This window comes from Taudactylus pleione, unplaced genomic scaffold (genome assembly GCF_031769625.1).
Source record: "Taudactylus pleione unplaced genomic scaffold, aTauple2 ptg000609l, whole genome shotgun sequence".
NCBI lineage: Eukaryota > Metazoa > Chordata > Amphibia > Anura > Myobatrachidae > Taudactylus > Taudactylus pleione.
This window is the reverse complement of record NW_028285011.1, coordinates 5,627,735-5,641,345: the sequence shown is the minus strand read 5'-3', so window position 1 is coordinate 5,641,345 and position 13,611 is coordinate 5,627,735. Positions and strand designations below refer to the sequence as shown.

The 13,611-nt window shown below is 47.3% G+C and overlaps 1 protein-coding gene across 1 annotated transcript in view; it reads left to right on the top strand.

Annotated features, from left to right (window-relative positions):
- TSGA10 (testis specific 10) overlaps window positions 1-12,793 on the top strand; it is a 101,416-nt gene extending 88,623 nt beyond the window's left edge. The window contains exons 18-20 of the mRNA XM_088454115.1: window positions 6,855-6,959; window positions 8,095-8,241; window positions 10,601-12,793. Of these exons, the coding sequence (XP_088310241.1) occupies window positions 6,855-6,959; window positions 8,095-8,241; window positions 10,601-10,625 (277 nt within the window). The 3' untranslated portion in view covers window positions 10,626-12,793. The remainder of the gene's footprint in view (window positions 1-6,854; window positions 6,960-8,094; window positions 8,242-10,600) is intronic.
- Window positions 12,794-13,611: the final 818 nt, after the last annotated feature.

The following is a 13,611-nucleotide window of genomic DNA, read 5'->3' as shown; positions in this document are numbered from 1 at the left end:
TCCCCACTCCCACTACCTGCTTTCCTCTCCCACACCCTGCACCCCACACTACCTACTCCCCACTCCTACTACCTGCTTTCCTCTCCCACACCCTGCACCCCACACTACCTACTCCCCACTCCTACTACCTGCTTTCCTCTCCCACACCCTGCACCCCACACTACCTACTCCCCACTCCTACTACCTGCTTTCCTCTCCCACACCCTGCACTCCACACTACCTACTCCCCACTCCCACTACCTGCTTTCCTCTCCCACACCCTGCACCCCACACTACCTACTCCCCACTCCCACTACCTGCATTCCTCTCCCACACCCTGCACCCCACACTACCTACTCCCCACTCCTACTACCTGCTTTCCTCTCCCACACCCTGCACCCCACACTACCTACTCCCCACTCCTACTACCTGCTTTCCTCTCCCACACCCTGCACCCCACACTACCTACTCCCCACTCCTACCTGCTTTCCTCTCCCACACCCTGTACTCCACACTACCTACTCCCCACTCCTACTACCTGCTTTCCTCTCCCACACCCTGCACCCCACATTACCTACTCCCCACTCCTACTACTTGCTTTCCTCTCCCACACCCTGTACTCCACACTACCTGCTTTCCTCTGCCACTCCCTGCACCCCACACTACCTACTCCCCACTCCCACTACCTGCTTTCCTCTCCCACACCCTGTACTTCACACTACCTACTTTCCTCTGCCACTCCCTGCACCCCACACTACCTACTCCCCACTCCCACACCTTGCACCCCACCTGCTTCCTGCTCCCTCACCCTGCACCCCACACTACCTGTTTCCCTTTCCCAAATCCTTAACCCCACACTATCTGCTTCCCACTCCCAAACCACCAGCTTTCCTCTCCCACACCCTGCACCCCACACTACCTGCTTCCCACACCCTGCACCTAACATTGCCTACTCCCCACTCCCACACCCTGCACCCCACACAACCTACTCCCCACTCCCACTACCTGCTTTCCTCTCCCACACCCTGTACTTCACACTACCTGCTTTCCTCTGCCACTCCCTGCACCCCACACTACCTACTCCCCACTCCTCCTACCTGCTTTCCTCTCCCACACCCTGCACCCCACACTACCTACTCCCCACTCCCACTACCTGCTTTCCTCTCCCACACACTGTACTTCACACTACTTGCTTTCCTCTGCCACTCCCTGCACCCCTCACTACCTACTCCCTACTCCTCCTACCTGCTTTCCTCTCCCACACCCTGCACCCCACACTACCTACTCCCCACTCCCACTACCTGCTTTCCTCTCCCACACCCTGCACCCCACACTACCTACTCCCCACTCCCACTACCTGCTTTCCTCTCCCACACCCTGCACCCCATACTACCTACTCCCCACTCCCACTACCTGCTTTCCTCTCCCACACCCTGCACCCCACACTACCTACTCCCCACTCCTACTACCTGCTTTCCTCTCCCACACCCTGCACCCCACACTACCTACTCCCCACTCCTACTACCTGCTTTCCTCTCCCACACCCTGCACCCCACACTACCTACTCCCCACTCCTACTACCTGCTTTCCTCTCCCACACCCTGCACTCCACACTACCTACTCCCCACTCCCACTACCTGCTTTCCTCTCCCACACCCTGCACCCCACACTACCTACTCCCCACTCCCACTACCTGCATTCCTCTCCCACACCCTGCACCCCACACTACCTACTCCCCACTCCTACTACCTGCTTTCCTCTCCCACACCCTGCACCCCACACTACCTACTCCCCACTCCTACTACCTGCTTTCCTCTCCCACACCCTGCACCCCACACTACCTACTCCCCACTCCTACCTGCTTTCCTCTCCCACACCCTGTACTCCACACTACCTACTCCCCACTCCTACTACCTGCTTTCCTCTCCCACACCCTGCACCCCACATTACCTACTCCCCACTCCTACTACTTGCTTTCCTCTCCCACACCCTGTACTCCACACTACCTGCTTTCCTCTGCCACTCCCTGCACCCCACACTACCTACTCCCCACTCCCACTACCTGCTTTCCTCTCCCACACCCTGTACTTCACACTACCTACTTTCCTCTGCCACTCCCTGCACCCCACACTACCTACTCCCCACTCCCACACCTTGCACCCCACCTGCTTCCTGCTCCCTCACCCTGCACCCCACACTACCTGTTTCCCTTTCCCAAATCCTTAACCCCACACTATCTGCTTCCCACTCCCAAACCACCAGCTTTCCTCTCCCACACCCTGCACCCCACACTACCTGCTTCCCACACCCTGCACCTAACATTGCCTACTCCCCACTCCCACACCCTGCACTCCACACTACCTGCTTCCCACTCCTACACTTAACATTGCTTACTCCCTCCACTCCCACACCCTCCACTCCACACTACCTGCTTCCCACTGCTACACCCTGCACCTAACATTGCCTACACCCCACTCCCACCCCGTGCACTCCACACTACCTGCTTCACACTCCTACTACCTGCTTTCCTCTCCCACACCCTGCACCCCACACTACCTACTCCCCACTCCTACTACCTGCTTTCCACTCCCACACCCTGCACCCCACACTACCTACTCCCCACTCCTACTACCTGCTTTCCTCTCCCACACCCTGCACTCCACACTACCTACTCCCCACTCCCACTACCTGCTTTCCTCTCCCACACCCTGCACCCCACACTACCTACTCCCCACTCCCACTACCTGCTTTCCTCTCCCACACCCTGCACCCCACACTACCTACTCCCCACTCCCACTACCTGCATTCCTCTCCCACACCCTGCACCCCACACTACCTACTCCCCACTCCTACTACCTGCTTTCCTCTCCCACACCCTGCACCCCACACTACCTACTCCCCACTCCTACTACCTGCTTTCCTCTCCCACACCCTGCACCCCACACTACCCTCCCCACTCCTACTACCTGATTTCCTCTCCCACACCCTGTACTCCACACTACCTACTCCCCACTCCTACTACCTGCTTTCCTCTCCCACACCCTGCACCCCACATTACCTACTCCCCACTCCTACTACTTGCTTTCCTCTCCCACACCCTGTACTCCACACTACCTGCTTTCCTCTGCCACTCCCCACTCCCACTACCTGCTTTCCTCTCCCACACCCTGTACTTCACACTACCTGCTTTCCTCTGCCACTCCCTGCACCCCACACTACCTACTCCCCACTCCCACACCTTGCACCCCACCTGCTTCCTGCTCCCTCACCCTGCACCCCACACTACCTGTTTCCCTTTCCCAAATCCTTAACCCCACTATCTGCTTCCCACTCCCAAACCACCAGCTTTCCTCTCCCACACCCTGCACCCCACACTACCTGCTTCCCACACCCTGCACCTAACATTGCCTACTCCCCACTCCCACACCCTGCACTCCACACTACCTGCTTCCCACTCCTACACTTAACATTGCTTACTCCCTCCACTCCCACACCCTCCACTCCACACTACCTGCTTCCCACTGCTACACCCTGCACCTAACATTGCCTACACCCCACTCCCACCCCGTGCACTCCACACTACCTGCTTCACACTCCTACTACCTGCTTTCCTCTCCCACACCCTGCACCCCACACTACCTACTCCCCACTCCTACTACCTGCTTTCCTCTCCCACACCCTGCACCCCACACTACCTACTCCCCACTCCTACTACCTGCTTTCCTCTCCCACACCCTGCACTCCACACTACCTACTCCCCACTCCCACTACCTGCTTTCCTCTCCCACACCCTGCACCCCACACTACCTACTCCCCACTCCCACTACCTGCTTTCCTCTCCCACACCCTGCACCCCACACTACCTACTCCCCACTCCTACTACCTGCTTTCCTCTCCCACACCCTGCACCCCACACTACCTACTCCCCACTCCTACTACCTGCTTTCCTCTCCCACACCCTGCACCCCACACTACCTACTCCCCACTCCTACTACCTGCTTTCCTCTCCCACACCCTGCACCCCACACTACCTACTCCCCACTCCTACTACCTGCTTTCCACTCCCACACCCTGCACCCCACACTACCTACTCCCCACTCCTACTACCTGCTTTCCTCTCCCACACCCTGTACTCCACACTACCTACTCCCCACTCCTACTACCTGCTTTCCTCTCCCACACCCTGCACCCTACATTACCTACTCCCCACTCCTACTACTTGCTTTCCTCTCCCACACCCTGTACTCCACACTACCTGCTTTCCTCTGCCACTCCCTGCACCCCACACTACCTACTCCCCACTCCCACACCTTGCACCCCACCTGCTTCCTGCTCCCTCACCCTGCACCCCACACTATCTGTTTCCCTTTCCCAAATCCTTAACCCCACACTATCTGCTTCCCACTCCCACACCACCAGCTTTCCTCTCCCACACCCTGCACCCCACACTACCTGCTTCCCACACCCTGCACCTAACATTGCCTACTCCTCACTCCCACACCCTGCACTCCACACTACCTGCTTCCCACTCCTACACTTAACATTGCTTACTCCCTCCACTCCCACACCCTCCACTCCACACTACCTGCTTCCCACTGCTACACCCTGCACCTAACATTGCCTACACCCCACTCCCACCCCGTGCACTCCACACTACCTGCTTCACTCTCCCACACGCTGCACCTAACACTACCATATTCTTTCTCCTCCCCCCCTGTACCTTTATTTCCATGTCCGGAGTTGGTAGAGTCCGGCTTCATCTTCCTGTCCGCCAGCTGGCAGTGGGCTCTCGCAGGCATTGCAGCATCAGGCAGGGACACTTTTGATTAACGGGGAAGTTGCAAGGGCGATTTGTGCCTAGTGCCGGCTGCGAACCAATCACAGCACGGACCGGCAGCCAATCAGAAACAGACACATGGCTCATTCTGATTGGCTGCTGGTCCGCAAGCCGTGATTGGCTAACTGCCACCGCCAATTAATCTCTTTAGTTGGCCGCCGGTCTGTGATTGGTACACGACCGGGGCCGAGGATTGTGTACTGTCACCGGGCGCCGCATCTTTTCTGCCACCGGCCAGCCGTGTACCTGTCACTCGATGCCTGCCCAGAGCTGCTAAATGATGTGTCCCCAGAGGGACACATCTCCACATAATACAGAGGAAGCTTCTCAGCTTCCATCGCTGCAGCAGGAATTGTTGGCTGAAGTGGCGGTATGGCATATGGCATACCGCCGTATACCGGCTCACTTCGAGCCCTGGATTTAACCATCTGTGCACAATCATGAATATCACTAAAACCAGGACTGTTAGTGTGCCTTGAGGACCGAGGTTGGGAATCACTGGTCTAGTAGATAGGCACCTTGACTCTTGGTTCATGTTTGCTAGACATACGAAAGATTGAGATAAATCCTTTAATATCAAGTTAGAATTATTATTTCTGCTGAAATACGTAAGGAACGTTTTAAAGTATGCACTATATGGTAAGGCTGTATAAAGACATTAGAGGGCCCACTAACCTGTACATTACCCCAGGCAAACCAAAAGTGTAATGTAATCTAGCATATATTACATTTTATTAAGTGAGTACTAGAAGAAATAAAATGTTTTCTTTGTTTCCCCTGGTACAGATTATGCTGCATGATGGTTTATTTTTATTTGAGGAGTCAAGATTAGATCTCTGTAAGAGTTATTATTGTTATAAGGATCTTAACTTGGTGTATCGTTAGGAATAGGGCTAGGTTAACCTTTACTAAAGACATTTATTTGACTAGAAGTTCTTGTGATCATATTGTTCTTGCAACTTATTAGAAAGCGGAGACTCCACTCTGTGAAACAGGGGCACTTGTTTTCCTGATACGGGAATGGGATTTATTATACAAAATCCTTGTGATTTAGGGGCCTATATATCATTCAATATTTGCGTCATATCTCCGGAAATTCTAGGTTTTGGGGGAGACTGCGCATGAGCTCCTCTAAAACCTGATCATTTATACATACAGTATGCCCTTTAAGGTTTTCAGGATAATTTCTTTTCCCATAATTTGGAACACACTTTTATAAATTTTACCTGTTTCTTGAAGCCTATAGTAGGCGCCTTTTTACTTCCTTTGGCTTTTGCATACAAAGACGCAGCGGCGGTGCCACTAACGTAAATTTTTTAATAAGGTCCATTTTTCGTTAAACCTATCTCCTTCCTGTCCGACTCCCCCTCCATCTGGCCACCTCCCCTCCAGTCATGTCCTTCTTGTGTTTAATGGACACATAATTCTGTCATACCCGGGACTCAAACCCATCACCCATAATTATTGTGCATTATCACTGCAGCCATTGGATTCACGGTGTTTTTGGCACTGTCACCTGGATAACAGTGGCTCTGGTATTTTGCACAAAGGGGCTGGTACTCCTCCATTAGTGTATGGGACAAATGAGGCCATGTCCCTTTTTCGGACATGTGCCTTATGTCCCTAAAACTTGAAGGGGGGGTGGGTGGGTTTACAATGCTCTTTCTGGCCCAGGGCACCAAAAAGTCCAGTTACGACTCTGCTGTTCATCTTCGCTGACTGGTCACTGAAACGATAATGGGTCAGCTTCCCAGAACATGCTCAGTAATGTGCTGACTATATTGCCTTATATGTTGTGTGGCTTGTTGACATTTCACTGCAGTATGTTAACTATCTGGACAAGTTTACTTGAGGTTATGATATTCAGATATAAAGCCGTATACCATATTTGTTTTATTCATGTGGCCAATATTTGAAATATTTGTTCAAAGACAATTTATTTATCTTCCTGGTAGGTAATCAGTAATAGCCATATAGTCCTAGCAGCTTTTCGCTTCCTCCGCTGAACATTACAGCAATATTTTTTTGCCAATTGTAGAGGAGCCCAATGCCGTAAAGCCGGACATTTCAAAAACAAGATCGCGCAACAAGATGCTGAACTTGAAATTACCAGACGACACCTGTCTACAGAACGCTTTGAGAGGTAAGTATATGTACATTTAGTTTATTTTATTCACCTAACGTTGGTTGGAAATGCATTTTCTTTCTGTGTTTGTTTACCAAGGTGAATATTATATTTTTGGTGGCAATTTATTTTGATGTATATTGGAATAAATATTTTTAAGTTTTAATTGTTGCAAGATTATACTAGGGCGTAAACAGGCTAACATTAGATTAGGGGTTAGTGGGTATGTATAAGTAGGTAATTTGGTGTGTTTTACTTTGGTGACAAGTGACACAGGTGTTATTTATTGAGTGATTAGTATAATGGAAAGCAATAGAAAGTCATAGGCTTCGTTACTATATATAAATGTATTCCCAGTGACTCTGCTTTGGATGGGGCCAATTGGACCTAGGCTTCACCCTGAGTCTTCCTACTGGGCCGACGGCACAGGGTGCTACTTGTACAATTTATTTCATTTACACATATCTTTTTTATCCTGTGGCCTGGTCTAAGTGGCCAGAGCTCATAGGAGCTGGTTCTAGCTTATAAGTGGCTGGCTTTGAAAAAGAAACACTTCCTGGTGGCTGGCACCTAGGGACCAGCCACCTTACTGCATGAGTGGTGCGGTTCAGTCTTTGGCTGATCCATCCCTCCGCCTCCTCCACCCCTTTGCTCCTCAATGACCCGGCATGGCCTGTTCCTCCCTGTGCAACAGTTCTTTACTGAAACCTTCTGCAACTTGTGGCTTCAATTGTATTAAAGCAATATTTAAAGCAATAGTGCATAGTTCTAGTGCATTATTACCTGCTATACTTACTTCTGGTGCTTCCTTTGTTTTGTGGCTTTGCTACGCATGGAGAATATAACATGTTGAGTGGTGGTAGGTCTCGTTAGTGTGTATGGGATCTCTGCTCTTAGAAAAGCTGTAGTCAGCTCCAATCCAACACATAGAATTTACTCTTTTTGAAACAGTTTTTCAAGCTTAGAGCCTCGGACAACATAGGGAATGGAGGATTACTGAGGGGTGAGTACTGGGAAACAAAGAGTGTAATAGGAGGGAACGGATAGTATGGATAACATTTTTGGGAGACTGCAGTCTTTCTTTATGGCAAATTTTTGGTAATTTTTTTACATAAATATCAGTTATGAAATAATAATGATTATTTGTTTATAGAGAGCTTGCAGTCAAAGAGCTTCGGCGCCAGAATTACCAAACAGCCTCAACATTTGGGCGATCTCAAAGTCCTTCCAGACTTTCACCTGAACAATCATTCCGCTCTGCAGGGCGCCGCTCCAGATCTCCAGAAAAATCCATGGACAGGTGAGTGAAGACATCTATAAATAAAGTAAAGGGTTACTTGTAAGTAAACAAATATGAAGGTATGATTTCAATTAATAAAATAGTTTTTTTTCAAGCGGATATCCACTTTAAAAATCAATTTGCCCTAATCAGGAATTCCTACAACTTACTCTATCTAGCAATGTCTCCTCACTTTCATATAGCCGTGACCTGTTCTAGACATCTTTGGTTCCTCTGACCTCTCTGTAACAGAAGAGATCCAATAGCCTGATTCTAATTGGAAGCATTAGAGTTGCTGCACTAATGCTAAATGAATAAACGGCGTCTCCTTTAACCATACATGCACCACCGCGGGGTATTCTGATAACCAAGGCCCCCAACGTTTTGTTGGTAATAGGGAAAAGCTAGTATGTTGTTAAGGTGGGTGATTGGAGAGTTTTGGACAGGCAGCCATATGTGTTGCCGGGGGCTCCCTTTAACTGTCACTGTCACCACCAGGGTGGGGTCTATGTACATGTCCATGAACCTGACACACTGATACATGATTATATAATAGATTGGGTCCTCATGTTAGAGCACCAGAGAATAAATCCTTTTTGCTTTGTCACCAATATAGATTCATACTATGAAAATGCTCATTTTCTACATTTTTGCAATTAAGAACCACAACTATAACTATTAAGGCAGAAGATATCTATTATAATATCATTTTGGTAGTGAAATTCTGGATGTACCTGTGTAGCTTCTATTCACAAAGAGTCTATTGTAAGTAAGGACATGCAAATCAGAGGTCACTTCAGATGTGACGCTGTAAGCTCAGGACTAGAGTTTGTGAGTACAGGCAAAAAGGTTTCATTTTTAACTACACTATTAAGTGCATTTTTGCTATATATAGCTTGTCCAAACAGCCGTTCTGTGTATATGCATGTGTATTTATTTCCTTTTAGTTTGTAGTTACATCTATGTATTTTTGTTTCTATTACAATACATTTTACTAAGTTGTATCTAGTTATAGCAGGGATGGCTATGCTGAACCCATTCTCAGGTTACCATAATACATATTATTTATTATTGATTATTTATATAGTGCCAATGCAATTACACAGCGCTGTACAGAGGACATGTAATAATTCACATCAGTACACTCCAAGGTAGCTAAAAAAGGGAATAGCGTATTAATGTTGCAAATTGCAATTGTTCAATCACTATTTGCTTAAATATGGGCCTGATTCAGAGATGGATGCAAATACTGTCGTGACTGCGATTCCGTACCTAGCAGACTTGCGAATATATGATATTGACTTATCTGATGTCTTGTGCTCTGAGATGCTCACTTCTGGCATCTCACATCAGCCGCTTTCATACAAAATCGGTTACACATGGAACTTCTGAGTAACGCTATGCTGTCTGAGACTGAGCAGCTCTCCTAATATGCCGGGGCCTCTCCAGCTGTGATCGAAGTCACAGAGGCTCACTAGTGCACGCCCAGAAAATGGTCCTGACACGCCTGCATTTTCTAATCACCCCCAATTAATGAACAATCATATGCATATAATGGCTAGCCACAGCCTGCAACCCATGTAATAAACTATTTCTTATATGATACAGATACTGAAACAACAATCGATCTGTGTATTGTAACACAATATCACAGGCTGCTTTTCTATTCTTGCACTATAGCAATTAAGTTAAAGGATTAGTAAACAGGTTTAAATGTGCAAAATAGTAAACGTCTTTAATTATATATAAAATGTAAAAGAATTGTATCTAGATGTTTAGATAATATACAGTCTCATGTCAATAACAGCCTTGCTCATGCATAACCCAAACACCACGGACCTAACCCGGAGTTGCACGCAGGTCTGTATGTGGCCACACTCGCAATGCGGATATTATGCTAACTGAATTCTAATGCGGCTACACGCACGTCATCATCTGTACACACCATACCGCTGTCACCAGTTGTATCAGCATTTACACAAACCCTATGTTGGGTGCAGGAGATTCGTCTGAAATAGACGACCCCTCCTCATACCCACAACTCAGAATAGATTAAAACTCTGGCTGCACGATCATGACACCCTGAAATGCTCACTTCACATACTGAGAGAAACATCCGAGATATGTCAGACTCAGAATCGCCTGGAGATGCACAAAGATGCGAATGTCCGTTACAGAGCATGCAAAGCGGGCTGAAATTCGCTAGATGTGGCCACATAAGGACCTGCTTGTCACTCAGAATCAGGCCCTATGTGCCTACATAAAGCCATATATTACTGAATACAGTTGTGATTGGCACATGATGCCCAAAGCTGGCATGCCCTTGTGTTTCTAGAACCTCTGTGTTGTATAACTGTGTAAACTATTTTGTCTTTTGCAGGAGTCTTCTGTATAGAGACTATTAGACTGGGGATTCTGAATCTGTTCTCTACCACCTAGAAAATGTCTTTGCATTGCTTCAGTATCAACTATTACAGCAACGTCTGACAGATTTTCTATTAATTATGGTATGGATGTGTTGGTATTTTATTTCACATTGCTGGTATTTCTCTTTTGGCCACCACAGGTTAGACATTGGAAAATAGAGACAGAACTGTTACAATATAAATAAGCACAAATTTCTCAAACATAAAGTATAGTTTTACCCATTTGTGACATGCAGGGCTCTAGTTATCAAGCGGTGAAGAGCCATTTATTCTAATGCAAATGGCAACAAAATTTTGTATGACCGATTTTCTTATTTAACAAAAGGACCGGATAATCCGGCATAGGCTAATTACCATAAAGACATATTCATATAACTGTGACACAATAAGAGGTAGGCACATGCACATATATGTCTCAGGATTCCTATCTCTTGGAAGTGCTGAAGGGCTGGTGCAATAGTGATGATGACGCAAGCTTGACACTTCTGCTTGGCCAATTTACTTCATTCATTAGTCGTATATTAATCAGAGATTATCCAATTTACACTACTAGCCTCAGTTTACTGCCATCTCTTCTGGGGACGGAGGCTTCACTCAGTTTATCTTCAGATGGCATTACCTATACCTGGCAATGAGGGACCAGAGAGGCTTCGCTGGATTCCCCTTATATCAAATCTCTATGGGCATGCGCAGCTATCACTGGAACTCTGCCAGCAGCATTCGGATGCCAGTATTAGTGAGAAAGCCTCCGCTTAGGAGTGTGGTTTTCACCAGAGCTCATCTTAAATGAATAAGTAACATGGAAACTATGGACAGTATTGCTGCTGTATGTAGTGGCACAAAACGCTGCCACTGATCCACTAATGATGAATATAGGCCACCAATGGCCTGATTTTACTTGGCGGCTGCAGGGCCACTACAGTAAAATCCGCCACCTCCAGTGAGCCAGTTGCAGTCTGTGCACTGGCAGTGAGTTCCCATGCTACTCACACACAGACAAGCATCCCGGTGGGAGGAGTTTTTTCCCCCTGGGGCTGATAGTCCTGAATGCGATTAACAGAGAGAGTGCGTCCAGTGGGAAACCACTCCCCTGTCTTTCAGTCTGCCCTACCCGGCTTCCCGGGGCTTCAGCCGATAAATTCCCTAGAAGCCGTTTCTTCCTGGACCTGTCAGACGGCGCAACATGGGCAGTCCTGAACGCCTAATGTCCGGGCTGGAGCATGGCAGGCAGTCCCCCTTATCAAGAAGAGTAGGAGCTCACTCTGGAGTCCACAGTATCATACTATACATGGTCAACGTTTCAGATGCTCAAACAAAATATACATCAGCACTAGAACATTAATATATTTGTATTCAGACATAAAAAGCATTAAATATTACACATAGGGCAACTATCCGTTAGGGGACTGATCCGATATTAAGGCTGTGCAATTATATTCCAACAGCCACAAAATAGCTGCCACCTCTGTGTGCACATGACATACCTTATTGTTGGATCTTAGCATGAACTGTGCTTTTCCTCTTTACACATAGTAGTTGTGATATATCATCAGCCTCCTAATAGCGTTCTGGTAAGGCTAGTATGACAAGGCTAACCAAGTTCATTTTTATATTGATGGTGAACATTTTACTTTCAGTGTGTTAGAATTATATTTTTATAGTGTGTTTTTGGGTTGTTTTACCGTTTTTTGTATAATAAAGTGATATTTTTTTGATTTGTATGTTTTCATAGGTATTTAAATTAAATTATTTTGTATTTTATTTTTGAAAACAAACGTGTATGATGTTTTATATAAGATTAACTTGTGACCAACTGGCGAGTGATGACAGCAGAGTTTAGCTACCTACTAGAGTAGGTAGGGCAAATTAAGAAAAATACTTCAACCAAGGATGCAAAACTGCACCATGCTGAAGCCCCTTTTAAGGGGTGTATTGGCTGGACTGCACATGATCAGAAGAGAACCCTGCACTGGGAGCAAAGGGAAGGGAGGGGAGGCTAGAGCGCCATCACCTGGTCACTACTCATATTTTGTTATTATGCACTCTGACTTCATCCCTCCTGCAACAACCTCTGGGATTTGTTCCATGTGTTTGGAGGCTTACCTTGATCATATTTTTTTATTCAATAAAATATTTTTATTCTTATATGTATGGTGAATTGGATTTTTTGCCACATCTATGATTCCACTCACTAACCATCTTTGCAGCTAATTAATTATTCATTAATTATTATAATCTTTTATTTATATTGCACCACAAAGTGTCTGTAGCACCATAAAGGGAAATTTACAAAAACACACATAAACAATACATTTTATTAAAACAGATAGTACAAGAGGAAAAATCAAACAGTAAGATTTGTACACAAGTAGCTTTCAATTTCCCCTTGCCGGAAGGAATCAGAGCCGTTGATTGTAAATGGTTGTGCACTGGTTCAGGGTGAGGACCAAGAAGGTGGCGGATTCTGCAGTCCAGAGGAGTTGGGATAAAACTGGGAGAAAAACTGAGAAGATATACCCCCAACCGTCCCACTTTTGGCGGGACAGTCACGCTTTTCATGCACCGTCTCATCCATGGGCGGGGGCAGCACTTTCTGCCGGCTGTTTTGCACTGCACATCTGAGCAGTGTGGACGGTGAGCATGGGGGCAGCCCAACAGCTTGGGGTGTGCTGGGCATGCCCCCAGAGTGATGAGAACAGAGACATGACACAAGGCCATGCCCCTCCCAATAGACCACACTTATTTTTGGGTGCATGCAACTGGGTCCCTGCTCAATACTACCAGATGTTGGGAGGTATGGGAAGATATAAGGAGGGAGAACAGAGGGCATTGGTTAGATTGTGAATATAGCTGCTGGGCTTTGACAAATAAGTGGGTTTCACTGCCTGGGGGCCCCATCCCCTCCTCGAAGGATAAGGTTCCAGACCATGCACTCATATTATACATTGTACTCTATTAGAGGGTC